The sequence below is a fragment of the Eptatretus burgeri genome, chromosome 2 (assembly GCF_056783735.1).
Source record: "Eptatretus burgeri isolate ZD-2024b chromosome 2, Ebu_testis_v1, whole genome shotgun sequence".
Taxonomy (NCBI): Eukaryota; Metazoa; Chordata; class Myxini; order Myxiniformes; family Myxinidae; genus Eptatretus; species Eptatretus burgeri.
Window position 1 is genome coordinate 134,301,896 of NC_140962.1, and position 27,726 is coordinate 134,329,621.

The window sequence follows — 27,726 nt, forward strand, 5'->3', positions numbered from 1 at the left end:
CACGTGACCTATGACGTCATAATTATGCCTAAAGTTTTTATTTATTCAGAAAAAAATTTGTGTCAATCAGACGAACGGTTGCTGAGAAAATGATTTTTTTTTTAATGCAGACACGGACAGGCGTTTTATTTTCAGATGCTTTGTGGTTAAAGCGATCCCTGCCCAGACAATCGGCTGAACAGACCACGTGGGCTCTCATGTGTACCTTGATGTTCTCCCTGGGGTTTGAACCACCGACCTCCCAGAGCCAGAGCGGACGCTCAAATCCGCTCAAATCATGAAACCACCGACTCTGGTTCACATCTCGTGGCGGCCATGATGGTGACTTCTTCTTGCACATCACCGCTCTTCCGTTGACGCTGTGAATGAAGATTTGCGGCCAAATGTTTATGACGTATGCAAGGTGTGCATGGAGGGGGGGGGATTTCATTGGTGCCGGGTGGGGAGGAGACTACGGAGGCTTGACGAGGTCAAACTTCCCGCCACATTTGCGTACCTGTAAATGCATGTTTCGTTCGCAGAGGGAAAAGTTCGGATTGCTCGATTTCAAACGTCATATTTTGTGAAAAGCAACGCATGAAATGCTTTACATTTTATTAATACGACTGTGTTTTGAATCGTTTTTTCCGCGAACGATTCGAAAGGCGTTTTCTGAACATACCCTCGTGGTTCGGCGAGGCCGCCGTAGTGACGTCACGCGGGCCTGCCCGCGATGTCTCGTTAGACTAGTTCACTCTGCCGTCGTTTCCCTTTAATTGCTATAACGGCCCTCACGGGCATCCGGGACCGAATTGTGCCCGGAGCGGCCATGATTGTGACGGTGAAAGTCCTCCAGGGCGGTGAATGCTCCGTCGAGGTGTGTTGAGCTCTCAATGGCGACTGTGCCGGCTGGGCCTGTGCGACCACCGTGCACTGCCTAGTCTTCCTTAACGTTGACTATTCCCTCGGTGAATCGCTTTTGCCGCAGATAATGTTGTAACGCCGCTGACTGTGCTTCCTGTAAACCCCGATTGTTGATTATGTTTATGGGGAAAAATATAATACGTGCCTCGTGGTCAAGGCTCATGGAAGAGCTTCAGGATCCATGAACACGGCGTGTCTCGCCTTGTGGCCTGGGTCTCGATCTACAGGTACCGAGCTTGGGCCTAGCGGAACTCCACGGACGGTGAAGCGTCGGGTTCGGTTCATGGCGACGTTCTGGTGTGTCGCTCCATTATTCTGTGTCTTCACGTGCGACCTCATCTCGGTGGATCGTTTGGGGTCTCCCTGACGTTCTGTCCACGGCCCTGCTCCCAACGGAGCGTCCCCGTTACCGAAGGACTTCCGAGGTAGAAAATGCCTGGGTCGTTTCTCCTGTCGTTCTTCCCGGCGGGTAATCGTGGCAGGAATTTGGAACTCGGTCAGTGTACCGGCACGCAATGACCTTCTGTTTTTGAAAGGTACCTTTGGATCTTTAACGTGCACCAAAAAGTTGCGAGCAGACGGGACACCTGGCTTAATCGACCTCCGAGGGATGGGCGTGCTCATTGAGCAAAGGTCTTGACGACGAAACGCTGATCCGACAAGTTCCGGTGCGTGTCGGGAATCGAACCCAGACACGAGACTGATTGACCCAAGGCGAGGGAGTGCACTCGCCATATGCTGGCTATCCTTTCAGCCCGGTTTGAGTAGTGACCGTCATTTCGTTTTCTCACGCACACGCACACACACACACACACACACACACACACACACACACACACACACGCGCGCGCGCACACACACACACACACACACACACACACACACACACACACACACACACACACACACACACACACACACACACACACACACACACACACATACACACACACACACACACTGTTGGTGACTTCCTGTACACCACCTGTTCAATGATCAAATTTGATTGGGAAATTATTTATAAATTGCGCACTAATCCGCAACCACTTCGTTAACGGACCCAATTATTCACACTTTATTGTGGCGAGAGCCACATAACGGTTTTTTTTGGCCCAAGTCGTTCACGAACCGGCTGGTCAGGCCTCTCACTGGACTACAAGTACGGGGATTTGTAATTTTGTTTCACATTGTTGGCGCGAACTCGCCCACTCTTTGCGAAAGTCGTGACTGTATCGTTAGTGTCCTCACAGGACTGCTACACGTGTGATAATGCTCGCAGATGGGATACCCGTATAAGCGTCCATCTGCGGGATGGCAAAATTTGTCGTCAAATGTCCTCCTGCGAAGTACCGATCCGACAGGTTCGAGTTAAGTCCGGTATCGACACTCACCCGGTAAGCGCGTTACCTCTGCATCGTGCCGTCGGACAAACATCTGCGAGAAGGACATATTTCTTGGAAATAATCGTGGATTTGTCTTTTATCAGTGAAGTGGTTGAATGAGTACAGGAAGTTTTGCAACGTTCCGTCTCACTTGCTGTAAAGTTCATTTGGTTGACATGGAAACGATGCGTTATTTTGCAGGTTAGCGACACTGACCTGGTGGCGGTGGTGAAACAGCAGGTCGCTGAGCGTCTCCATGTGCCCGCGCATCAGCAGCGGCTTTTATTCAAGGGAAAGGCCTTAGCTGGTACGGCTGCTGATTCCGAATGAGAATCATTCCCCGCTGATGCGCATCTCACCAACTGATTATCCCGAGTCACGATTGTTTGATGATGTGCTCTGAATTTTTTTATACCATGAAAATACCTTTGCATTTGTTTGTGTTTAACCTATATAATGCTGGTGAAGACTTTGGGGCATAATATTTACTCTAAGAAGAAATCTCTGAACCTGTTTTCTATTGTTGAAGATCCTTTGCATTGCAGTCGCATGTGCAGAACGAGTGCTTTCTGCGGTACACATTTGGGATGAGCTCAAGTTGTTAAATTGATTATATAATGTAAAACTATCTTCTGCATTGCCAGTTTATGGTGCACAATAAACCCAAATATTCTACAAATATCATATTTCCAGAATTAGAGCCAGTACCTTTCCATGATTCCACAGAAAAAAATATAAGGGCACTCTTCAGAGCGCATACCTCCGCCCTGTATTGCCTGATCCACGATAACATATTGGGCCCAATACATTTTTGAAATATCATGCTGAACAGTACTATATATCATTTTTTGGCCCTATCTCTCAATGGTGAAGAATCACTTAAATTATTCTAGTCAACGGATCTGGATCTTCACCAAAATCTAATCGGTTCTTCCTTGTCACACACCCAACTTGTCCCCAACATATTATCCGGATCCATCCACAACTTTTGGCGATATCCTGCACACAAACAGACAAACAGACAGAAAGGGGTGAAAACATAACGTCCTCCACCTTCCGTGGCAGAGGAAATATCAGGATTCATGGAATCCAAGACGATATGGAAAATTGAATCCAAGATGGACAAAAACAAAGACAACAATTCGATGCACAAGGGATATTGTTGCGGACCTGGGGGTCGGGGGCGAGAAGACCACGGGAGGGGGGGGGACAAAGCTACCTTAGGTTCCCACCAGAATCTCCGGAATCGCAGGCCGTCACACACGAATAACTTCGTGACGCGATGGGTCGCTAACCGACCGTGTGACTTAGGGTCCTCCGTCTAATATATACCGTTTACCTAATGGTCACGTGATCTAATTACTGGGGGACACGCCCTCGGTACACCTTGTTCAAACCGGGTCACCATACCGGATCAGATGCAGCCGAGTGTAACTGCCCAAAGACGTACCTGCTAGAAAACATCGTTGGGGGATAACGTCCCGGCTAGGCTCGGATACGAACCATGCTGGACCAATGAAGGAAAAGAAGAAAACGAGTTGGGAACATTTATACACAAGCATTTATTTACAATCAAGCGAGGAAAGGTATGTAGAACACTTAATTGGGTTTATTCATTGTTCAGCAGAGATGGAAAGGAATTTGTGGGGTGCGATAAAAAGCAAGCTATTTACAAAAGCAGATGCAGAGCAGACTTTTCCCGTTATATCTTCTACAATCTTAACTTATGGTCTGACAGGCACCATTAGATGCACACACACACACACACACACACACACACACACACACACACACACACACACACACACACACACACACACACACACACACACACACACACACACACACACACACACACACACACACACACACACACACACACACGGAATATTAGATAGCCAGAAAGAAAGAGCAGATGAGGATAAATGGCATCGCAATATCTGGCACGGTTGGCCGACCAACACAACCCAGTATGCTTAAGGGTAGGTAGGAGGGACAAATACTGGTGTCTGAGGTGTGGTGGAGTGCAATATTTGGGGGGGGGGGGTGCGGTGTCGTGCCAGAGGAAAATGTGATTGCGAGTCAGTAATGATGCTCTTTGTGCGTCTAAAGGGGTGAGATAGAGGGGTGGAAAAAGAGAGAGAGAGGATGCGTGAGGCGACAGATCCCTAACCTAGTCATCTATAGGCCTGTGAGTGTAGCGTTGTACCTCCATGGGATGCTCTGCTTGAGCGTTCCCACCTCGAGATTTGGCGCATTGTCTCCGGCTTAGTCACTTTGACAAGGCTCGTGGCAACATGTGTTTTGCACTTTATTATTTTATTTTGCACCTCCGGAATAAGCACGTCTCAGTTGCACACCAAGCGCAAGTGAAGAGCCATCGACGGGCAGAGGCAACGAAGAGCAGTGAAGAAGAGGGCGAAGCAGAGAGACGAAGAAGAGAGCCAACGGCTCTGCAATCCGCCTTTTATAAGTCCCAGGCAAAGGGTGGGGTGACGACCCGAAGCGATGCACTGTGACCCGAATCCCGCTTCTCTATTGGGCCACAGCAGCCCAAGCCACGCCTCGCCAGGCTCCCGGGACCAGAAGTGGTCTCATTCGCACATCTGGCATGACAAGACCCGGAGCTCCGTACTGAACTCCTGGGTTGCTCTTCCCATGACCACTCCTCGCCGCCCATCTTGCCGTGTTCGGGTGACTGGACAAGGGTCGTATCAATCCCGCGTACCCACCTGGGACACCCCCAGCGAGATGCGGTTGGTGCTATGAACGTCTGTTGCTCGTCCCCGTATCACGCGGTCCGAGTACCTTGAGCCGTGCAGCACCCCTCTGTTTAGTGGCAAATTGTATCGATACAGAGGTACGAGGAGGTGCATGAATATTTTTCCCGTATGCGGAAGTTGTTGTTTGTCGAGGTGGTGAGTAAGGTGAGATGCTATTGGAAATTGGCATGCATATTTGAATGAAATAATGGCGTGCCATGCTTGTGCTGTACAGTGTTTGTTCTTGTATTGATTCTCTCACGGGAGGCTGCATGGTGTGTTTGTTTTTCATATTGTGGTGTGTTTGCTTGCTTGTTTGGTTTGTACCCTGGCTGAAAGGAAAGGGTTGGAAAAGAAATCAGAATAGAAGATAGAGATATAGTTATTAGACCCACGCAACGCACTTCATCCAGTTAACCCACTGGACCATGAAGGGAAGGTCTGACTGCACGCAGACTAACAAAATAACTGTCTGCGGATCACTGTATGTTGGGTGCCATTGCCTTAGAGGCACGCGGTTTTGCAGAACCCGAACAATATTGTCCATAACCGGAGCATGAGCACAGCCAGTGCTCCACTTGCGTCAATTGCAACAGACGAGCATCACCGTTAATCTCGATCTTGATTGCTGGCTTTAAACACTTAATATAACTAGAATGACTCTCGGTAGAGCACATACTCCGCCAGGCTCAAGAGTTTACGTTTTGTATCCCACTAAAGTCCGGATCTGGATCTGTACCTGAACCAAAATCGAATCGGCTTGTTCTTGTCACCAGGGTCGTATTAGGTATGTAGAGGCCCTGGAGCACGTACGTTTGTCAATCTCCCCCTGTAATATTGCATGTAAGATATTGTTATGAATTCTCGCCCGCCAGCGTGCGAATGACCGCGTTTACCGAATCGCGGCCGCTTCGCCCACCAAACGTGCAATTCAGTCGCGACTTTCCGGAACAACGCCGAAAACCAGTCACGGTGTGCTCCAAGCACACCACAACCTTGTCCGCACTCTACCCGCGCTACAGGGTCCGATCGCCAAATCTTCGATTTACCTAATTATTCGCGCGGGTAGATTACCGAGAGATTGTACCTCAACGGGACCGCTTGGAAATGAGCCACTTCAGCAGCTCGCTTCCTTTTGGGATAACCGAGCGGTGTATTATCGCGCAGTCCCGTTGGACCCGATCACTTTACCGGCTATTAAAAAACCAACTATGTTCCGAGGGCAAGATGGCCGTTCAACTGGGGAAAGAGGACATAACGAACGGGTTAACATTCAAACGAGCACATTTATTCACACACGTATGCAGTTGGTGTTCATGCAGGCACGTATACAAGCATGCACATATGCGATTATACAGTCAACAAAAACAATGCAAAGGAACTACGACCGTTTATTTATTCTTTACGCACTTATCAGTTATACTTATCAGACTCGGCACCACAACTTTCATACAAAGAAAAGCAAGGAAAAACCCCCTCAAAGACAAGGAGGTAGACTGGACCTCTCGGGATCTTTATAAACCTGGAGCTTTGAGGACCGAAGGAGCTCCAAGAAGCCGTGCAGGTTACCTTCCTCGCTGGGGCTACCCGCGACGTTCCTTCCCCATGGCAGCTAGCGTAACCGCGGCTCAGCCGCGGCCTGGTGATTCGGGCCCCAGCCGGCAATGCCTGAGAGGAACGAACGGGTCTTTGCTCTTTCTGAGTTGATGCTCTCTTTAAGAACCCGTTCGTCCCTCAGCGATGCTCGGACTGTTCCGAAGCCCGATCACCTCAGACCGTTCGGTGCTGGTTGGCGGGCTCTCTCCGGCTCGCACACGAACACGCAGCTTCGCCCGGCACAGCAGGCTTGGCCGTGCTCCCAGCTCGCGTCTCCTCCGCTCTCCTCAGCTTCTCCACCGGCTTCAGGCTCCAGGCGCTCCGAACCCCGACAGACACTCCACTGACTCACTGCGCTTGGCGTTCCGCTCGCCCTTTTATAGGGCCCGAGAGACGAGATCTGACCTCCGCACTCTCACCTCTGACCTCCACTGACTCCGCCCCTCTCGCTCTCTTGATCCGAATTCCGAGGCAAAGCTTGCACAGAGCGGACGTGCGCGAAAACAGCAACCCTGCGCGGCGAGCGGACATGCACGAAATCACCAACTTGCGCGGCGAGGAAACCCCTGCATCTGCCTGCAGCGATGCCCTTTGATGCAGACTCGCCGTGGCTGGCACCAAGATGGCGTCGTTTCGGAAACGAAGGTGAGGTGACGTTGTTCGTGTTGATCTATCGGGGAGATGTGGTTTAGGAGATGGTGGGGAGATGTCGTTGTTGTGAAGGCGGTGGGGAGAGGGTGGTTGGTGGTTGGCGTAGTGGAGAAGGTGGTTGGTGGTTGGCATTGTGGTGGAGGTGGTTGGCGTAGTGGAGAAGGTGGTTAGTGTGGTGGAGAAGGTGGTTGGTGGTTGGGGAGATTGAGAAGGTGGTTGGTGGTTGGCGTTTTGGTTGGTCCAAAATAACGATAGTAAAAGAAAAACGGCTACCTCAAAGATCACAGCCCGGATCACACGAATAAACCCCATTAGACAACGGTGGGGAAATCTAACTGAACACTGACTTATCGGCATAACTGAACTGAGGACCTATATGGTGCTCTGTGAATTTCCACAGCTGTAACAATATGTTGTTGTTTACTGTCTGAATTTACATGAGAAAAACGACTGTTATTAAATTTTTTTTAATGGTATTAAAAGCATTTTTTATCAATAAAATTGTTCTTTATTCATCAAAATTCAAAAATAACTTTTAACATCATCAAAATTTTCAAATGTAGGTACCACAACTATTTTTGGAAATACATCAGGTGGAACTATGTCTATAAAATCATAAGATGAACAAGATCATGCTGCTGCTGTGGGGGAAGGTCACTTTGTCATATTGACTCGATGCGATGACTGACTGGCAAGGTCATTCACAATTTCATCAAAAGACAGCTGGCACAGAAGGTCACTCTCAATGCTCATGGGTGTTAGAGAGTTCATTCTTTCCTGTCCCATCGATGTCCCAGTCGATCTTTCACGTGCTTCATCTTCGAAAAGGACCGCTCCCCGCTGCAGTTAGTAACCATGAGAACCAAGTACATACGTAGCGCTATCTCGGTGTTTGGAAACGTGTCCTTTACTTCCTTATCAATTAAGAGCTTGTCGAAGCTCGCTCATTGCTCAGATTGCTCAGCAATAATCGCTCATTGCTCAGATTGTTTGGCTGCTCGTCCTTGAAGGCTTCAGCAAGGACAGCAAAATGCAAGAGCTCGTTGCAATGGGTAAACTACTTCTACTTCTACATGAAGCATTAATCTGTTTCTCCTTGTTACTCATCTGTAGTTTTACATTTATCAGTCATTGGCATTTTTCCCCTAATAAGACCCATGCCTTTCATTTTTCACCACCAGATGAACTTTCCCTTTGTCACTACAACATCCCACCTAATGCCAAGTTAAACCTTGTGGTTAAAGCTGTTGGGGAGAGGACACAACACCAGGCCACAGAACTTGTTGCCACTGTACCTGCTACCCCCACACTTTGGGACCTGCTGAGCCCACTCCTCTCCAGACACTTCTCTCCCACCGATGCACAGGTCGTCCTGCAGCAGTTTCAGAAGGTGCGTTGGATCTGTTACATTTTTCGCTGTTATATAATACAGGCCGTTGCCTCCGTGCATAATGTTGGAGAACTTGCATTTCTGGACTTTAATAATTCATTTTAAATAAAGTAAAGATTTTGAAGACTGTCGATAATTTATTTTTTTCCGGAAGTTTATCGCCATTGATGCAGCGTCGTTTACACCACCTTATTTAACATGTTACGTTAGTTATTCATGCCTGTTGTGTCCTGTATGATGTCGCTAAAAACAGTAAGTTTCCCTTTTGGAATAGTTTTCAATTTAGTTTGACTGCCCGACACAGAAAGAGAAAATTATCTCGCTCCTCTCTGCGGCGCAATCGGAACGAATTCACACCCAAAGTGTTGTGAAACTGCAGGTTCGTTTTCCGATTCATGTTCAAAATATAACATTCAATTGGAATCAAATTGTTCTTCGATCATAAACTAACATTTGCAGACAGACGAATAGACAAAGGGAACCAATTGCTGAACCTCGCTTTTTGTGTGCGGTAAAAACAATCGAGATAAATGAATGAGGAAACAAGCAAACACGCCAGTAGATGAATGTATAAATACATCGTTCAAAATTCCTCTTCCTGAGACGGACGATTCACATGGTGTACGGGGTTTGATCCGAAGATCTAATAAAGGTATAGCGAGCTGAATGATCATTTGGGAACACCAAACAAGCCAATCCATTGTTGATATGTGATTTCAGCAATCTTCATTGTTTGCTCCACGACCTGTCGTGCATTGATTACCGTTCAAAGGGGCTAATAGTTCAGAACTTTCGATATCTTGTTTTGTTTATTATTTTTGAGCTTCAAAAAAAAAACAAAAAAAAAACAACATTTAAGTGTCTTGTAAGGTGCCACCTCTCCTTTGATGTGTCATGTAAGCTCTCCCTTTCTATCACCCTCTTCTAGGACTACGAGCGGAATCTTCACGGCCTCAGCCTGGACGACGTGGAGCGGTTAGCGACACAGCTACTGCAACCATCACAGATGCAGCCACTTTCCTGTGCAATGCTTGAATGAATGAACAGCTATTGGAAAAGGGGTAGAGTACAGTAGTGTAGAGTAGAGTGGAGTGGAGTAGAGGAGTAAAGATGGTGGTGGGTGGGTGGGTGGGTGGGGGAAGGAGTTCACACAGCAAAGACAAAGGGGGTAGAGTATCATGGAAGGGCTTTGTAGAGATGAGTTGATGTAATTTTGGGGAGAGGGGAAGTAGGGGGAGGTTGTGGTTATGAATGGGAGGAGTTTTGTGATCGTTTTGGTGGGTTGGAGGGTGGGGCGGGGTGGAATTTAGCAAGTGAGGCATGTGAGATTTTTGCAGCGGTGTGAAGTATATTCGATTCACACTTCTTTTTTTTTTCTTTTTTTTTTAAAAAGTAATTCATATACACCTGTTTAAAATAAGGCTAATGGAAGGTGGATGTTAAAATATTGGTAATTGCTGTTTGTACAGTTTAACTGAATAAACAAATGTACATGGATGAAGGTTGAGCCAGATTACTTTAAAGTGAAAAACACTTTAATTGAACTGGAAATGCAAAGTTTTCACATTGGCAATATTAAATGCCACAATTACTTCTGCCCCACTCTTAAAATTCAACAATTTTCCACATTAAAGCAGTTGAAACATGACTAATGGTCAGCCTTTAAAAACATCTGGACAAGTCCTGAAACTTCAGTCCTTGGATCCAAAAAAGAATGGCTTGTACAACTTTTACTTTTAGCTCTGGTGCAATGTTCCAGGGAAATTCATTTTTGCTATCATGCAGAGATTATGGAAGTGAAACTGAATGAAAGGAATGGAGTGTTCCAAGATTTGAAATCAGTAGTTGCTGTGCCGAGTAAACCGTTCTCTATCAGGGAGGTAGCTTTGATAAACATATTCAATGGTGGAAGATGTATGGGACACCTCCATGAAGGTAAAACATTTTTTTTAGTGTTTTAATACCATGTCAAGGCTCATGGAAGATAAAGTCACCTTTGGTGGGAACATTGACTTGTAAGCATTAAATCTTAAATGTAGCATACATGTTCCTTCTTCCCCCACCTTACATTGTGCTTGTCCCCAAGTTTGCTTCTAAACTCTTCACATTTGTTTCCTTCGAAGTGGCCAGGCAGGATTGTACTCGTATCATGGTATTTGAACAAATAGCTTCTCGATAAAGTCGCTCAAACAAGGTTCATCTTAAGTGAGAGCTGTTTAAAAAAACAAATTGGATAACATGTACAAGCTGATCATTCAAATGCACCAGTTGGCTGCAGGTTTTACAGCAGTTCTTGGAGGAATTTGCAATTTGCCCAAGGTGCAAGTGATGGTAAAACACTTTACCCCATGCAGTCCTGAGAAAAAGAGGCCATGGGAATCGTACATTTGGACAATCACAAACCTGACAACTCTTCTCAGAGAAACTGATGATTTTCAAATGATCTAAGATTTTTTTTAAAGTTTAACAAAGTGAGCTCAGTTGCATTGCCAGATGCCACCACTTTGTTCAAATAATCAATGTTCCACCACGGGAAGAGTGCGAGCGAAAAATTAGATTGGCTCTGAAGTAGGCAAAATTGTATGTCTCACCTACATTACTGGAAAACAAGGTTTTTGGGAAATGCCAAGAAGCTGATCAATGTTCAAAATATATAATTCAATTGTAATCAGTTATAAAATCGAAAAACACAACCCAAGCAATTTAACAAGTTTACTCTCGTTGATATATGCAGTCTTTTACACACCTTAAAGTTAGTGACTTCATAGACACAAACAAGCAACAACTATGCTCCGTTTGATTATTTTCAAAAGTTTTATTTGATGAACCGAGTTCTGCTAACTTGAGAACCAGGGATGCTCAACGAGCTTTTTTTGGAAACTATTCATGTTCTAGTGCTCAAAATATATAATTTGATTGACATGAAGGAGTTCCACAATCATAGGAAGAACACTTTCCTCTGCTTTGTGCATGTGGGGTAACGAATGCTCTTCAAGACACTAGGGAAGTGTTCAATTACCAAGCAGCTTGCTAGCCCTTGCCAAGCCTTGCCGTTCCTTAACGGTTTTTGAATTGAGTGTTCAATTGGTGAGTACTCCACAAGAAACTTGGTAACTGAACACACCCCTGGTTTAATGTCCATCCAAGGGATGACGCATGCACACGTCTCATCCTGCTTGCAGAACACCAGGATGACATTTTATAGCTTGGTCATGATTTGAACGCACGCTCGACTGCTCAAAGGCAAGTGTGCACGACTCATGGCTATCCCACCAACACTACAAGCTAACAAGAGCAAAAAAAAAATCTTACTTGCACATTACTTGTTTTGCAGTGGCTTTTTGAAAGTCCTTATCAGGACCTCAGTGAAATTTACTTGCTGCCCCCATCAGTTCAGGTGGGGAACTATTGAGGAGTCCTGACCAAAACCTGCAGTTGGTGCTCAGTTGTCACTGACATTCATTTCCTCCAGTCATCATTCTTGGATTGAGTTCATTAAACATGTCATATCCCTCAAAACGAAAGAAAAAGTTAATCAAAAGAGCATCATCAGCCCTTATGAAAGCTGCATCCTCCAAGGAAACATTGTATTGCTCTTCAAACCAAGAAAAACTTCTACTTTGTACATTTATTTTGCATCAAATGTACATAAATTGATAAACACACCATACATGCAAAACAGCAACACTTGCAGTTTACTATAAAGGATGTGAAATTACACACACGAGCTGAAACTGAATGGAAACAATCATAGTAAAACATCAATCGACCAATACCAAATAAATGATGTTCAAGCTTAAACCACCATACACACCTTCTGACTGCTCAGCAGTCAGTAAAACAATAGTACCAGGTGAAAATTACTTTTGCAACTCGAGCTTGACAAGAAAGTGTTTCATTTGCATAAATTTTCTTTCACCACAATGCACAATTCTGAGCTGTATCGGTCATCAAACGTCGTAACAGGTCGAAGAGTCGAGAGGTTAAATGACAAGCGTAATCTTTAAAAAGGAAAAAAGAAAGATCTTCAGGTCTCCCAGCAACATCGATGACGGTTGTGACCATCATTGGCATAATCAAGATGTAGGTGACCCCCATCTGCAGCAACACTGTGACCACCCTCACTCGCCCTCACCATCATCTCATTGATCAGCACACTGGTGGGTTGTCCAACACACGAGATGCAGGAAACAGATGTCAATGACTTTTCCAGCAGAACATTGAAGAAGAATACATGAACAAACTACGGACACAATATCAAATGATCATTCACGAGACATTGTCCGACAAGCCTTTCTGGACATACCTAACAGCCTTTTCTATGTTCCTGTTTTCTTTCACAGATGTCTCCATCCAGCCGATGAAGTTATGTTCTCGACTGAATTGGTCCACCTCTGTCTGACCGATTGCCCATTCACCCAAGTCACACTGAGTTGATAAGAGCATGGAGAGAAAGTACGATACAAATTAATTGGGGGGAAAAAATTAGTTACCTGCAATGCAAACATTAAAATGTTGTTATTACTTCACCTGCAGCATCACCTAACATCCATCAAAGTCAGGTGGTGGTTTAGCACACTCAACATTCCCCATTCCTACCTCTGATATCTTTGCAACATTGCTTCATGTGCACAAAATCTAAAGATGGCAATTTTTCAATTGTGAAAATTCAAAACTAAAACAATGTCATGGACAAATGCCTATATGGCAATTTATGCACACAGTCTTTCCTGATAATGTATTAAGTTTGGGAAATAAATTGGGCCACAAATTCATGACCAACACTGTCCCTCCTCAATCATAGCCTCAAACTCAAGAGCAGCAACACAATACAGCAGGCTGAGAAAAAACATTTGCTGTAGCCTTAAATTACAACTCAAGTTGTAAACTTTTTATACAATATCTCTGCTCATAGAAGACGTGATGGTGGGTTTGAGGACAAACTTTGTGCAGCTGGAGTTGTACAAAATGAGAAGGGAAATGAATGAGCAGGAAAGAGAGGAGGAAATAGTACACCAGAAGATGGATTGGGTTAGGAAGGGTGAATGGGGGTACAAGGAATTGTAAGTAGAGATGGGAGATGACATGAGATGGTGGTGTGCCATATGCTTGAAACCCTGGAGGAAAGAGCAATTTAGAGGCTTTCAGAAAGTAGTTTGGCAGATGGGAGACAAGGAGATCGAGAGTGGCTGTGGACATTAAGCCTGGAATTTGGGAGTTTAATTAGGAGGGGGGGGGGTTACGGGAGGAACACGTTCATTCTTGAGTTGGGAGGTTGATAGACCCAAGACATCAGAAGAAAGATGGTAGAAATCAGAAGCCATCAAACCAAAGTGATGTGAAAGCCAAAGTGATGTGAAAGCAATAGTTCTCGCTTTTCAGCCTCATCGAGATATTTCAATAATGTCGAGAGTCTTTTATTCCATAGAATCCTGGAGACAAGTGATGCTGAGGCTAATAATTTCAAGAGACTGAACCTCTTCTACTGCTTGTCGATGGAAAATAGCAAGGTTCACTCAACAATCCTTTCAAAGCGACAAGATGAAACGCATTTTCTGGAGTTCAAAAACGCGTTTCATTTATCAGCCCAGCATACAATTCCAGATCGGCAGAGTCATGCAGCTGCTGTCTTCCTGTCAGCCCAGGAATGGGGGTACAGCACAACAGAATGTGGAATAATCTGCAAACAGGAAGGGAGTTTGAGCATCAAATGTAAAGTTTTTGCTGAAGAAGGCCAGGTGTGAAGGCCTTATAAGCCACAAGCAGCAAGCAAAGCGGGATGCCAGCCCCGAGTTGAATGCCTTAGATACGTTCGGTTCACAATAGTTATTTTTGTTTTTGTAATTGATTGCCAGGCATGTCTGTGCTTAAATATACAAGCTCCTGTTGTACAAGCCATGCCAATGTCGGGAAGTCCATGGTTACATGACAAATACATGCCAATCGCCGACAAACTGGTCATTTCAAAAGTACAGGACCAACAAATGTTACCTCAAATTGGCTGGCAATAAAAATGTGTTAACCTGTTGGGAAAGCACAATTTACATTTGTTGCCAACTACCTGTATGCCTGGTGTTGGCTTAATGGTTAGGGTGGTGGGCTTTGGATCCGAGGGTCTTGAGTTCAAATCTCGCTCAGCTGTAGAATCAATACCAGGTGGGGTTAACTCGGCCTGTCATCCTTCTGAGGTCGGCAAAATGAATGCAGCTTGCTGGTATACTGTGTCGGAGTGGTGACCCATCCAGGATTGTGCCCAATAGCCAAGGAGACTGCTTAAGCAGCACCAACGCTCTGTACAGAGTATGGTCCCAATCTCCTCTCCTCCAACTACCTGCCAGTTGCCAAAACCAAAGCAATGCTGAGGCTGTGTCCTTGGTGCTCTGTTGGTGTGGCTTTTTCCCTCATGGAGACATCAAGCCACACGCAGCAAAACCTCAGGATGCTTTTGATTTTTTCTGTTCATTTAGATGTTGGACAGCACTGGCTCGTCATAGAACTTCCGTGGCCTTCCCAATTTGCTCTGGTGTCGACGACAAAAAGTGTGGACTGGCATGACATGTGGAACGGACCAGGTGGGGTAGATCATCATTTCTGATCAACCTCTCTGGGAGGTCAGAATTTGAGCCAACTACGTTTTTATCGACAATCCTATGGCAAATGAAGCCAGCTGGTTCTCTCAAAGCTGAGAATCAAAGTCCTGTCCCACGAGTCAGACGTAGTTGTGACCTCATGGTGAAGACGAGTGCTTTATCAAATGAATAAATATGTACAAGAGTTGAAAACACACAAATAACAAAAAACAAAAAAACACCAAGTACAATTCACTAAAAAGATTATCAAAAGGAATCTCAAAGTATTCTGTGTTGGGAAACTTCTCATGACAAACATTTTGGCAAAGTAAAATTTACAGTAAGTGTGTAAAGTCTACTGTGTTGAAAAAAATAAAAAAAGTACCACAAATTCTTATTCTTCCATATGTAGCACATGGCTGAAGGTGCAGCTGTGCCACTGGCAATAACATATGACAGAGTGGCTGTGGTTGCCCCAATAGACAAACCTTGTTTGCGAGTAGGATGCATGGCACTGCCTGTCCATCTCGCTGCTGCATCTTGCTGTCGAGGTCTTGCTTCCAGCCAATGCAGTTGTAAAAGGTGTTGGACGAAGAGACGTCAAACATAAGCAAACAGCCGGCTGCATCCTTGTAGTAAAGGCGAGTCATGGACGCAAAACGCTCCTGACCTACACAGACAGACATGATTACAATGAACCAGAAAACAAAACCCACAGCAACACCATTGGGCTTCATTCAAAAGCTCAGATGCAGAATGAAAAGGGAGAGACCAAAAGCGACAACAAGCCTCCACATTAAATACTAGTGGATTGCACTTGCATTGTTGCAAGCAGTGAATCAATTGATGAAATGACGAACGAGTGAGCAGTGCGAGCTCTTTATTTATGCGCAGTCTATGCTCCATCCCTTTACTTGCTGAGGGAGTCACACGCCACCGGCACCGTCAAAACTCCATCCCTCTCACAGGAGGAGCGAGGCTCCACCGGCCGATTTGGATTTGAAGATAGTTTTGCGATTTTTTTTTTCTTCTGGAATTGTGGTGAGAAGAGGCAACTACAGGATGGCAAATTTCAACTTTCCAGCCCACCTAAGGAGTACCAAACATTTTTTATGAGTGAGTGGTGATAGAAAGCTTTGTACGTATGTGTATGTATATATATATATATATATATATATATATATATATATATATATATATATATATATATATATATATATATATATATATATATATATAGTGTTACGGCTGTAGAAATTCGCAATACACCATAAAGGGTCCTCAGGTGAGATATATCGATAAGTTCATGTGGAGTTAGCCCACACCTGTTGTTTCGAGGGAATATGTGCGATTCATCTGGGCTGCGACGCTTTGAGTTAGCCATTTTTCTTTCTCTATCGTTATTTTGGACCATTAAGCCGCCAACAACTCAAACACCACCACCTTCGCCTCTTTACCTCCACAACTCCATCCCGCAAACATCGCTTCACCGCCATTCCCAAACGACGCCCACCAACAACCAAACCATCAGCAAACTCCCCACCACCTTCGCCTTTCTCCGTCCACAACCATCAACCACACCGCCAGTCAACACCAAACGTCGTGCTGTCCAGGGCCCGTTCGGTAATTGATGCCGAACGCGTCGAGCCGTGGGTACGAATGCGTTCCCTTCAGGAGAGGAAAACGGATCAGGAAGCCTTCACGCCCCTTTCCTTCCATCCAATGACTGAGCATCGGGTGGCATGGTGCCTCCGAACCCGCTGTGAATGCGTTCCCTTCAGGAGAGGAAAACGGATCAGGAAGGCTTCACGCCCCTTTTTGCCCGACCAATGGTTGAACGTCGGGTGGCATGGCCCTGCCTCCAAGCGCGTTTTGATCCGCGAATCTGCATACAGACTCCTCCCCCGGTCTATAAAAGACGCGAGCACGACGCAGCTCACGTGTGTGTCCAGGAAGGAGTGCGAAGAAACGTGTCCAGAAAGGTATCCAGCTCGTGTGTGCAGAAAGGGGTGCAGAAAGTGGCGCCGGTCGGAAGTCGTGAAGTCTGAGGCGTGTGTTTGCGGGGATCGGACGGCGAAGGGGACGGAGTTCGGAGTGGAGGTCGAGGGACGGGTCGCGGAGTGGAGCAGGGACGCAGAGGAGGGCTCAGGGGCGAGAGTTCGCCGGAGTCAGGTGCGATCCTGGGACCCTGCTCACGGGACGGAGCGTCCGCCATTCCCCTCTCCCAACCCCGAGCATCAACAATTCCCCCATCTGCGCTGAGATAGCGCTGGTAACCCTGTCCGTTCCCCAACCCAACCGTGGTGCCTGCACGACGCATGCCTGGAGGAGCTCACCGACCATACCAGGGGCACGGAGTCAAGCGCGTTACGCGGACATTGTGGCTAGCCTGCCATCGCGCCACGAGGGCATGGGTAAGACCCCTTTGGTCTCGTGGACCTGGCTGATCACCCAGGTCACACGTTCATTTGGTCCACGGACCTGTCTGCCTCCTTGCCTGTGAGGGTGGCTTGTGTTTTCTTTGCTTTTTGTGTAAATGCATGTGTGGCACCAGTCTTGTAAGTAAACCTGTATAAGTGTGCTGAAAATAATTGCCCTTTTTATTCGGTTGTAGCTCTGCATTGCTTTTATTGTTTTAACTGTTATATGTGCATTTTTGTATGGCTGTGAATACGTGCTTGCGTTGTGTGTGCGTGTGAAATAAAGTGCTTGCTTGTTGAACTGTTTTCCCGTTTCATTGCGTCCTTTCCTCCGTTGAAAGTTCCATCTTGCATCACGTAAGGGATTGGTAGTGGGTTAAAACACCCGATAAGTAATCTGAACTGTCGAGGTCTACGATAACTCCGCTCGGTTATCCCTGCAGCACGGAACGAGCCGCTTAAGCGGTTCGTGTCCGAAGTCGACCTGCGGCGAGGTACGATTGCCCAGTCGACCAGTCGCGCAGGTACTGAGGTAGGTTGAATTTGGCGAGCAACCCTATCCTGCGCGGGTGGGCAATTGGCACGATCGTGGTGAGGTTAAACCCCCACCCTTGACTGGCTCCTGGCGGTAGTTCCAGGAGGGTCACGACTGAATTGTTCGTTCCGGTGGGCGACGTCGCGATTCGAGTTACGTGGCCGATTGCACTCCGGATAGGCCGAAATTCGTAACAATATATATATGAACAAGGAACAAGATGTTTACATACGTGATCCTAACAAAAAGTAACACCACAATTTGATTTGCAATGCATAACAAGCCTCACGATGCAGCCATTTGATAGCATGTCAAGCCTCCATTATATCATAACCTGACTTTGTCAAACATCCATTTTTTTTGTTTTGTTTTATATCTTGGAGGTACAATTCCACACCATTGCTCACACATCGAATCTTCCAATTGTCAATTGTCATCATTCAAGTCTGAAATTGCCACGACAGCACATCCCAAGGATCTCACTTTGAATAATGTGCACAGGAACTCGCAATAAAAACCTGGAAGGGATTACAGTAAAACAGATGGGTTGGTCACTTATTGGATTGCTCACCGACTAAATATTAAATACGATGATCAGGATGATGGGTTGCCCTTGTCATTATAATGCCAACAAACTTAAGATCTGGAGGTCATGAGCATTGTCATTCATTCTGAAAGTCTGATTAAGGCACCTTCATCCTGCTTAAATTGTATATAAATACATATACATACACACATTGTTGCGGTTCTGCAAAACTGCATGCCTCTCAGGCAATGGCACCCAACATAGTGATCCCCAGGCAGTTATTTTGTTCGTCTTCTTGCAGTTAACCCACCAGGCATGAGGGGGAGGTCTAACAGGATGAAGTGTGTTGCGTGGGTCGAATAGCTCGGTCTATTAACTATATCTCTACCTTCTATTCTGATTTCTATTCCAACCCTTTCCTTTTAGCCATGGTACAAGTCAAGCAAGCAAGCAAACACATGATATGCAAAATGTGACGAGTCATAAGCACACTACTATGCCTCCCGTGGCTTGGAACCAACAAACTTCCTCCACTATAAACACGACACTGTACAGCACATGCATGGCGCGCCATTATTTCATTCAAATGTGTGCGCCAATTTCCAATCGCATCTCACCTAACTCACCCAAAAACTCACCAGTTCGATCACAAACACCTCCCGCACATGGGAAAAATACTCCAGCGCCTCCTCGTACCTCTATCGATACAATTCGCCACTAAACAGAGGCGTGCTGCATGACTCGGGCTGTACTCAGACCACGTGATGCGGGGACGAGCAATGGACGTTAATAGTACCAACCGCATCTCGCCGGGAATGTCCCAGGTGAGCACGCGGGATTGATATGACCCTCATCTAATTGCCAGAACACGGCAAGATGGGCGGTAAGGAGGGGTCACGGGAAGAGCGATCCAGGAGTTTGGTACGGAGCTCCAGGCCGTGTCATGCCGGATGTGCGAATGAGACAGACCACTTCCGGCCCCAGGAGCCTGGCAGGGCGAGGATTAGGGCAACTGTGGCCCAATAGAGAAGCGGGATTCGGGTCACAGCGCATTGCCTTTGGGTTGTCACCCCACCCTTCGCCCAGATCCCAGGATCGCGGAGCCGCTCACGCTCATCTTTGCCACCATCTCTGCTCTGCATTGGCAGCCCCTCGTTGCCTCTGCCCTTCGCTGGCTCTTCACTTGCGGTTGGTGTGCAACTCAGACATGCATATTCCGGAGGACCAGTGCTTCTCCGAAGAGACCTGGTTCCAAAGGAATCAAGTCTCCATCTCAGATCCTTGGTCAGAGTCCAAGTCTCACATTGGCAGAGCAAGAATGGAAGCACCAAAGACTTAAAGACTCGGACTTTCATCCTCCTGCACAGGTACCGACAGCACCACACCCCATAATCCGTGAATCCATGACTCCCCAAGCCCAACCCAGACGTATATTGACCTCAGGCTCACAAGATGTGGAGACATAAATATCACTGCCAAGGTAAGTGAATCTCTCCACAAATAGGTACAGACAAGATAGCAGCATCCAATAAGTCATTGACAGCTTGGATGCTAGTTCTTTTTTTACCCAGGAAACCCACAATTCCAGCAGCTCCAACTCCTCATTCAGGGCCCCCAAAAGGATATCCACCATCTCCGCAAAATCAAGGTGAGAGATCTTGACATTCCCAAACGATGCGCCACAGCTAGATCACTCCGACATCCTCCCGAGAATCCAGTCCATAGAAGCGCTGAAAAAAATGGGGGCCAGTCCACACCCCTGACAACTGGAAATAAGGTTTATATGGAACCACCACACATTACAGCACTCTCAGTACCATAGTATATGTCAGAAATCAGACAAATCTGTTTTGGGGGCACCTCATGATAAACGAGAATCGTCCAGAGGTCATCCCTCTTCTGAATTGAATGCTATGCGAAGCCCAATATAGGCTGCTAATGGCTCCTGCCAAAACACTCGTCTGCATTCAGTAAGGACCCAAAAAGCAAGGATACAGTCAATCGTTGACGTCTTTGGTGTAAAGCCTGACTGCTCTGGGTGCTGTGCTGAAGCAGATGGTGGTGAACCCCATCAAGAATTATCTACACAAAGACCTTGCCCAGCACCGAGAGAAGAGTCACCCCTCGGTAGTTGCTGCAGTCCTGGTGACCACCCTTCCCTTTCCAGAAAGGGACAACAAGGCCCCTCTTCCAGTCAATTGGGATGATGCCTGTGTTCTGAATTGCATGCGACAGGAGTGCAGCATTTCCACAAGCCTCAACAAGTTCAGCATGGATGCCACACATCCCAGGCACTTTACCGCCTTTCATCTGATTCACCACAGCATGCGTTTCCACAAACAGAGGTGGTTCAAAGTTGATTGGAGGGTCAGCAACACCCGACATCAAACTCAACAGCTTGTGGGTCAGCCTGGTGCAGCCACTCAAAGTAACTGGCCCAGCGGTCCTTCACTGCGGATTCGTGTCAAGAGCACACCACCCTCCACTCCAACTGCAGTACACCGACTGATGGGCTTGGAGGAATGCAACGTACGAATTCCTCCAAACAGGATGAGAATCGCTTGCCCACAAATGATGCTCTTCCTCTTCACAGATTCCTCACACATGGGCCCTTTTGTCCACCCTCAGCACACAGTTTTATCCCTCAGCTCCCTGAACAGGTCAGATCTGTGACTCTAGTTAATGGTATCAAGCGTCCCTTACGAGATATGGAAATATAAAAACTAAATAAATGTACTCTGCGTGGACATGGAGAGTTGGCGCGTTTTGAAAACCTGAGTTTCATCACCACGTCGAAAGTCTGTTAACCATGATTCACAGATGTTGCTCGTTAGGCCTTTGCTGCGGGGGGTTGTGGTATGACATCCTTTCCCTTTGAGATGAGTTTCACACATTTGATTAAAGCCCCTGCTGCGTCAGCAACCTGGGTTGAAAACCGTATCTACGCCGAGTTTCATCAAAGGCTTGACCGAGTAGAGTAAGCAAAGATTGCCTGGTGATTGCCTCAATCTGTCTCTCCACACGTGCAAATGCATTAAACGATCTTTTGTATGAAACAAGGAGTGATTTGATTATTATTTTTTTTTTCCTCTGACAGTTTTGGCGCAGCAAGCAGGGCCTGCCGAGTCTGGAGAAGGGAGGAGGGTCGCTGCCGGGTCGACAGCAAGCACCTGGCCAGCCAAGGGGGAAATTAGAGGAAAGGTGAGAGAGACCTTTTGAAATCTCTCGATAGGTGGTGTGTTGCTGTGGCCAGGCAACTTGCCCCGCTTCACTGTGGACATTGCGCAGGTCCAAACCGACATTTTAAAGGAAAGCATACAGAGATCGTATATTGTATAAAATAAGGCGGATCTGGGGATAGTGTCGGGAGCAAGAACTCCAAACTTGGCAGAACATCTCACCACCTGATATAAATCACCGAGTTGCGGCTGAGGCGGAGGCGTTGTGCAGAGTTGTAAAACTGCCAAGTCGAAGAGTGTCAGAGGCACTGCGTCGAAGAATAATACGCTGAGTCAGAGTGGCGGATGTGCAGGTTAAATTCAACGAGGGTAAGTGACAAGGTGGGGAAGGCGCACCAAGGTTGGGAGATCCAAGGGTGGTAACAAAGGAAGCGTCACTACGAGTTAAGCAATAGGAATGCCAAAGTAAAATTGGATTTATTTGGCCTGCCGAGCACTCAAAGCAAAAGTGAAATAAGGTATAAAAACAAAAGGGGAAACAACCTAAGGAATCCAAAAGATAGCGATTCTCCTGACAGGGGGACATGTGCTGAAAACAAGAACTATGGAACAGGTACTTCAAAAGATGTGAAGTTATGGATAGAGTGGACTGAAAAATGAAAAATGAAAAATAACCGTTGCCGAAGGATGAAACACCCAAATGACCGCACTAGTAACGGAGGAGAATTCGACCTTCAAAGTGGTAGGGAACCCCGAAAAGGGAGTAGCATTAGAAATGAGGAAAATGATTGAAAACTGAATACTACAACAACTTGACCACTTGAGACAGGTGGGCTTATGTATGGCCCGAGATAAACTGGAGAAAAGTAAACAGCTAAAAAATAAAAAAATACAAGTCTGAAGACGACGATGGTTCACGAGCGGTATTCGACGATGTAGATCGTTTCAGAAGTCAAGGATGAGACAATGTGATAATTTTTGACCAAGTTATAATTAATTATCGTGGCCTTCAATCAACAGCTGTAAAATGTCGAAAACCCGGCTTCGTTCAACAACTTTCAAAATTTGACCTTTGCATGACCTTTAAAGGTCACAAAACAATGTTGTGGACATTAAAATAAAGAAAGAGGATACGTGCTATAACTTATTGGAGTTAGTTCGAAGGTCGAAAACCCGGTTCGATTCCCACAACTTTGAAAATTTGACCTTTGTGGCCTTTAAAGGTCAAAGGTCAAGGATTATGACCTTTGGTGCAAAACGTCCTCTGGAACATTCCAGGAACAATATAACGTAATATAGGCTATATGGCATTTCACACTCCTCGGATTATCCATACTTTGATGAAATCAGCGTAAAAACAAACTTGAAGGGGGCGCCACGAGCAAGGTGTTCGAGATAGAGAAAAATGGTTTCAAGACTTTAGGAGGGGAATGACCTCCAGATTATGCATAAAAAATATTGTCATCCTAGCTCTCAAAGTTTGGGCAGTCGTCTGATTTTTTACGTCAAAATTCGCAATTTTTTAAGTTTTTGACCTTGTGACGAAAATGGAAAAAAAATAAATAAATAAATAAATAAATCGGACAAGGACAAGTTTTAGATAATTCATTTTGCTATTCAAATACCGAAGAACCCATTCCATTTCGTCAATTCCCGAGAAGATAGATTTTTAATCCGACTACCCCCTAAAAATAGCTATTTTTGGGGTGTGGCTCCGCCCACAATGGGCATAGCACGCCCTCATCCAGGAAAACACAACTAGACATTGATATCGAATACATAACCAAGTTTCATCAGGATGGGATCAAAGTCCACGGAGTTATGCTCTGGACAGACAGACACACAGACATAACGAATATAGTGGTCACTGGCTGGCGCTCGTGAACCCAAAAAAATTAAAAGGAAGAACCAGAAGAATTTGATAGGTTGCGGCAATTCATCGTCCGATACTTGGGACCGGGTACTGGAGGAATACCTAATGACTTGTTAACGAGCCTGTGTATTAGGAGACCGGAGCAGTGCTGGCTGAGTGGTGCGGACACAAGTGGCCACTTAAGGAGAGGTAAAGGGAAACCATTGCAGGTTCTCTTCCCCCTCTCCTTTTGTTGTGTTATGCATTTGCGCAGCCGCACATCCTGTGTCTGTTTCTTTGGGTGACGCAATCTTGAGGAATCGAGTTGAATCATTTAGCAGGAGAAAAGCCAGTTGTGAAATCGTGCCAGAGCAGTTCTAAGGGCCCCCTTGTGAACATCATTTAGGTCCGTAAGGATCGGGAACCCTTGGTCTAAGTCTCACGAGTAAATATCCTTGAAGTTTGAGGGCCCCTTTTGATGAATGTATGATTGAGACTTGAACTTTTTGGGATCCTTAGTTTGCTATAGGACTATGTGACTGTTATATACTGAATAGGAACTGTATGACTGTGCCTTTGAAGTACATTTGTTCATTGTGCCTGAAGCTGTTTTGCATTGGAATAATGTGGGATGTTTTATGGTGAAAAAGGGTCATTGTTCTGAATGTGTCGTTTGTGTACAACGGTTCAGTGTATGTGGGTACATGTGTGCATCGGTTTGTGGGTGTTAGAAATATGCTGTGAATAAGAAAACCTGGAAAGTGTTCACAAAAGTGAGTGATGAATGTCAGAAGAAATGAAATGTGTAAACATCATTTTGACAAGGCGTAGCCATAGAGCAGTGGTTCCCAACCTGTGGTACGTGAGGGCCTTCCAGGTGGTTCGCGAGCACTTTCGGGCTCAACCTTTAAATAAATTAAAAAAAAAAATTGCCTCCTCGTACCCGTCACGTTGTTCCCCAGCTACTGATTTTCCCCTCTACGTGCGAGTGCGAGCAGGGGCTCTCAGCCATGATGACCATCAAGTCAAAGAGCCGGAACCGTCTTGCTGTGCCCGGGCATGATTTCCGATGTGCTGTGAGCAAAGTTATGCCCCGCATCGACCAGCTGGTGGAGAAGAAACAGATGCAGCCTTCGCATTAAATTTTGTTCTTTGTTGACAGTTAGTTCATTTGTGTTTTCTACTTGTGAATAAATTGATATCTTATCGAATTGAGTTTTTCTGGAACCAGGTGGTACGCGGCGACTGTATGGGACCTCCAAGTGGTACTCGATCAGAAAAAGGTTGGGAACCACTGCCATAGAGTATAATCAGTGATGTTATGCTGAATGTGTGCCTTTGTGCTTGGTGAAAGCGAGCCTGCTGGCTGTCCGCAGCACAGGTGTACGGGGCGGACGTTGGGCCGTGCTGGGCCGTTGTTTGGTGGGATGAGCAATTTTGTGTGGGTCGAGCCACGGTGCGATGAGAACGAGTTTTGAAATTTAAAACAGCTTTCCTAATGTGTGGATTCAAACGTGGCACTGAATGTTGGAGTTATGATTCACATTAAAGTACTCAAAAGCATTGTGTACAATTCTAATTGGCCAGAATTGCAAGCAGAAAAAGTAGGTGAAGACACGAGATTATTTGGAAAGATGAGAAGTTTGTGAATGACCGGAAATACAATGGTGCGGCCATTAAAAGACGCTGGTACGCATGGGCTGTTGAGAAGAATCAAAAGTGAGGGGACAGTAAGATGAAAGGTATAAGTTCCGTGGGAACCAAGGTGCTCCTGGCACCGATGGTTGACATTTGGGTGGAGGAAGGTTGTAAAATAAATATAAATATATATATATCCTCTGTGTGAGACTATTACAAGGTATTTTCATCCACATTTGACATATGCCACTTGCACGAGGAGATTGTTCAGAATCAAATTGAAATGCCGGTCTCATAGCTTTAGTTGAGAAATAAAAGACAATAAGTTAAATAATTGATCATGGCCGTTTATTGTGCACGACAGGTGGAAATTTTTTTATTTATTTATTTTTTTAAATAAAAAATACGAAGGCCACCACAAAGTTAATGCAGTTACATTTACTAATGCGTTAAAAGACCTCATGGCAGGGATTACACGAGGTGGTTTGCTGGTACGTTCCCAGTAGTGGTCAGGAGGGAGTGCTTGTTCGTGGTCATAGTTGTAAAATATTCAAATGTCAATGGTTTTGTCCCATGATCACAGAGTCACATCTTTGTATGTCCGTATACGAGATGTATGACTCCAAAAGAACATTTTATTTTTGCATCGATCTGAAGTGCGAAAGAATTTGTACAAATGGTTAACGTGAACGACGACATTCGGAGATATAAATGTATTGTACACGAATTACAAAGCATCACGGATGGACTTGTTGTTCCACCATCTTGAACAATTTGTGGCCGCTTCATCCCTCTACACACCAACATGGGATTGTGGGAAAGCTCTCGGAATGTGGAGAAGGGGCTGAGATTCCAACTGCGTGTGTGACGGCTGTGGGCTGTGGAAAGTCATGCAGCCGATTTAGTTTTAAAACCAGCAGTGCATCGAGAATGTTACGCTGGGTTAAAGGCCCATAAAAAAAATAAAATAAAAATAAAAAATTGTCTACATAATACATACGCGACTGAGCTGGGCATGAAGACTGCGTGGGTGTCCGAAGGGAGGGGTTGGTTTTGAAGCACCTTTTTGATAAGCCAAGTTAAAATGCAAGCCATGTCGTTACACTTTTAAAAGCAAATTTGTGGAGTGTATTGCATCGTATCCATGTAAGAATCACGTGATATTGGGAGAATTTGAATAATGGGGATTGTTCGTCCTTACCCCCACAAATTTGCATACATAATATATGGATGGTTGCACAGTGAGGCATTTTAAAATTGCACGTTTGAATAAAGAGAGGTCCATATTACTGGAATGATATTTCTTTACTTTCGGGTTACTGAATGTTGGATAGTATGCTCAGAGCATGACATTTTAGAGCAGAGAAAGCTGCCAAAACACTTCTCATCCCAGCAAGGTTGCGAACTGTGCGTGTTGCGTTAATAGCCACCTGCCATATGGGTCAGTGCAAAAAAGGTAACAATCTATACCGACTCCAAATATGCATACCGAGTAGTACACAACACTGGGGCGATATGGAAAATGACGAGATGCTTGATGTCAGCCAGCACAATCAAAACAGCGCTTTGATTTCAGGACTACTGGAGGCGGTACATCTACGAAGACAAATAGCGGTAGTTAAATACAAGGCACACACAAACCGGACTGACATATGCGGCAGCAATGGAGGCCACAAAATATACACCAGTTGCTAAAGAGGTAGAAGTGACTCCCTCTACAGAAATTGTAGCATTACAGCACATGGTGGATGAGGAGGAACAAAACAAATGGAAGAAGCTGGAACGCATTTTGGATGAAAATTAAAAAAAGCTTTGAACTTCCAGCGAGGCGAAAAAAAAAATTGTTGCCGCAAGGAAGTGGCCATGCGAGCAAGAGGGGGAGGAAAGAGATGGCGTTTAAAACATGTTTGCACCAGGTTTCACGGCAATTGCGGAAAATGCGTGCCACGCTTGTATGAATCATCAAATAATGCAGGTATACCAACCAGACAAGCCCCAGGCGCACATCTGCCACCGTGGGGACCCTTTGTGCACGTACAAATGGACTTTGTACAAATACCCCCCTGTTGTAGATACGGTACAATTTGGTAATTGTCGACATGTTCACCAAATGGATTGAAGCATATCCATGCCAACAAGGTGATGCCACCAGGGTAGCAAAACTATTGTTGAAAGAATATATATAGGGATGGCATCCTCGACAAAATATCTACAGACCAGGGAACGCATTTCACGGCAGATCTCACAAAAAGAACTTTGCAAAGCGCTGCAGATAAAAACAGTACTTTCATTGCCCCTACCACCCACAATCAGGTCAGGTTGA

The 27,726-nt window shown here is 45.7% G+C and overlaps 2 protein-coding genes across 5 annotated transcripts in view; one reads left to right on the forward strand and one right to left on the reverse strand.

Moving 5' to 3' along the window:
- Positions 1–620: 620 nt before the first annotated feature.
- On the forward strand, positions 621–10,185 carry UBL4A (ubiquitin like 4A). The gene is made up of 4 exons (XM_085871342.1): positions 621–856; positions 2,487–2,592; positions 8,476–8,684; positions 9,613–10,185. The coding sequence occupies exons 1-4, from the start codon at positions 809–811 to the stop codon at positions 9,721–9,723; spliced, it is 474 nt and encodes a 157-aa protein (XP_085727468.1). The 5' UTR covers positions 621–808; the 3' UTR covers positions 9,724–10,185.
- A 2,112-nt stretch (positions 10,186–12,297) lies between these two features.
- The window catches only part of RAB29 (RAB29, member RAS oncogene family), a 29,094-nt gene continuing 13,665 nt past the window's right edge, over positions 12,298–27,726 (reverse strand). For all 4 annotated transcript variants that reach the window (XM_085871340.1, XM_085871341.1, XM_085871339.1 and 1 more), the window contains 3 exons: positions 15,742–15,923; positions 12,991–13,112; positions 12,298–12,841 (listed from right to left, as the gene is read on the reverse strand). In XM_085871340.1, the coding sequence (XP_085727466.1) occupies positions 12,712–12,841; positions 12,991–13,112; positions 15,742–15,923 (434 nt within the window). In that variant the 3' untranslated portion in view covers positions 12,298–12,711. The remainder of the gene's footprint in view (positions 12,842–12,990; positions 13,113–15,741; positions 15,924–27,726) is intronic.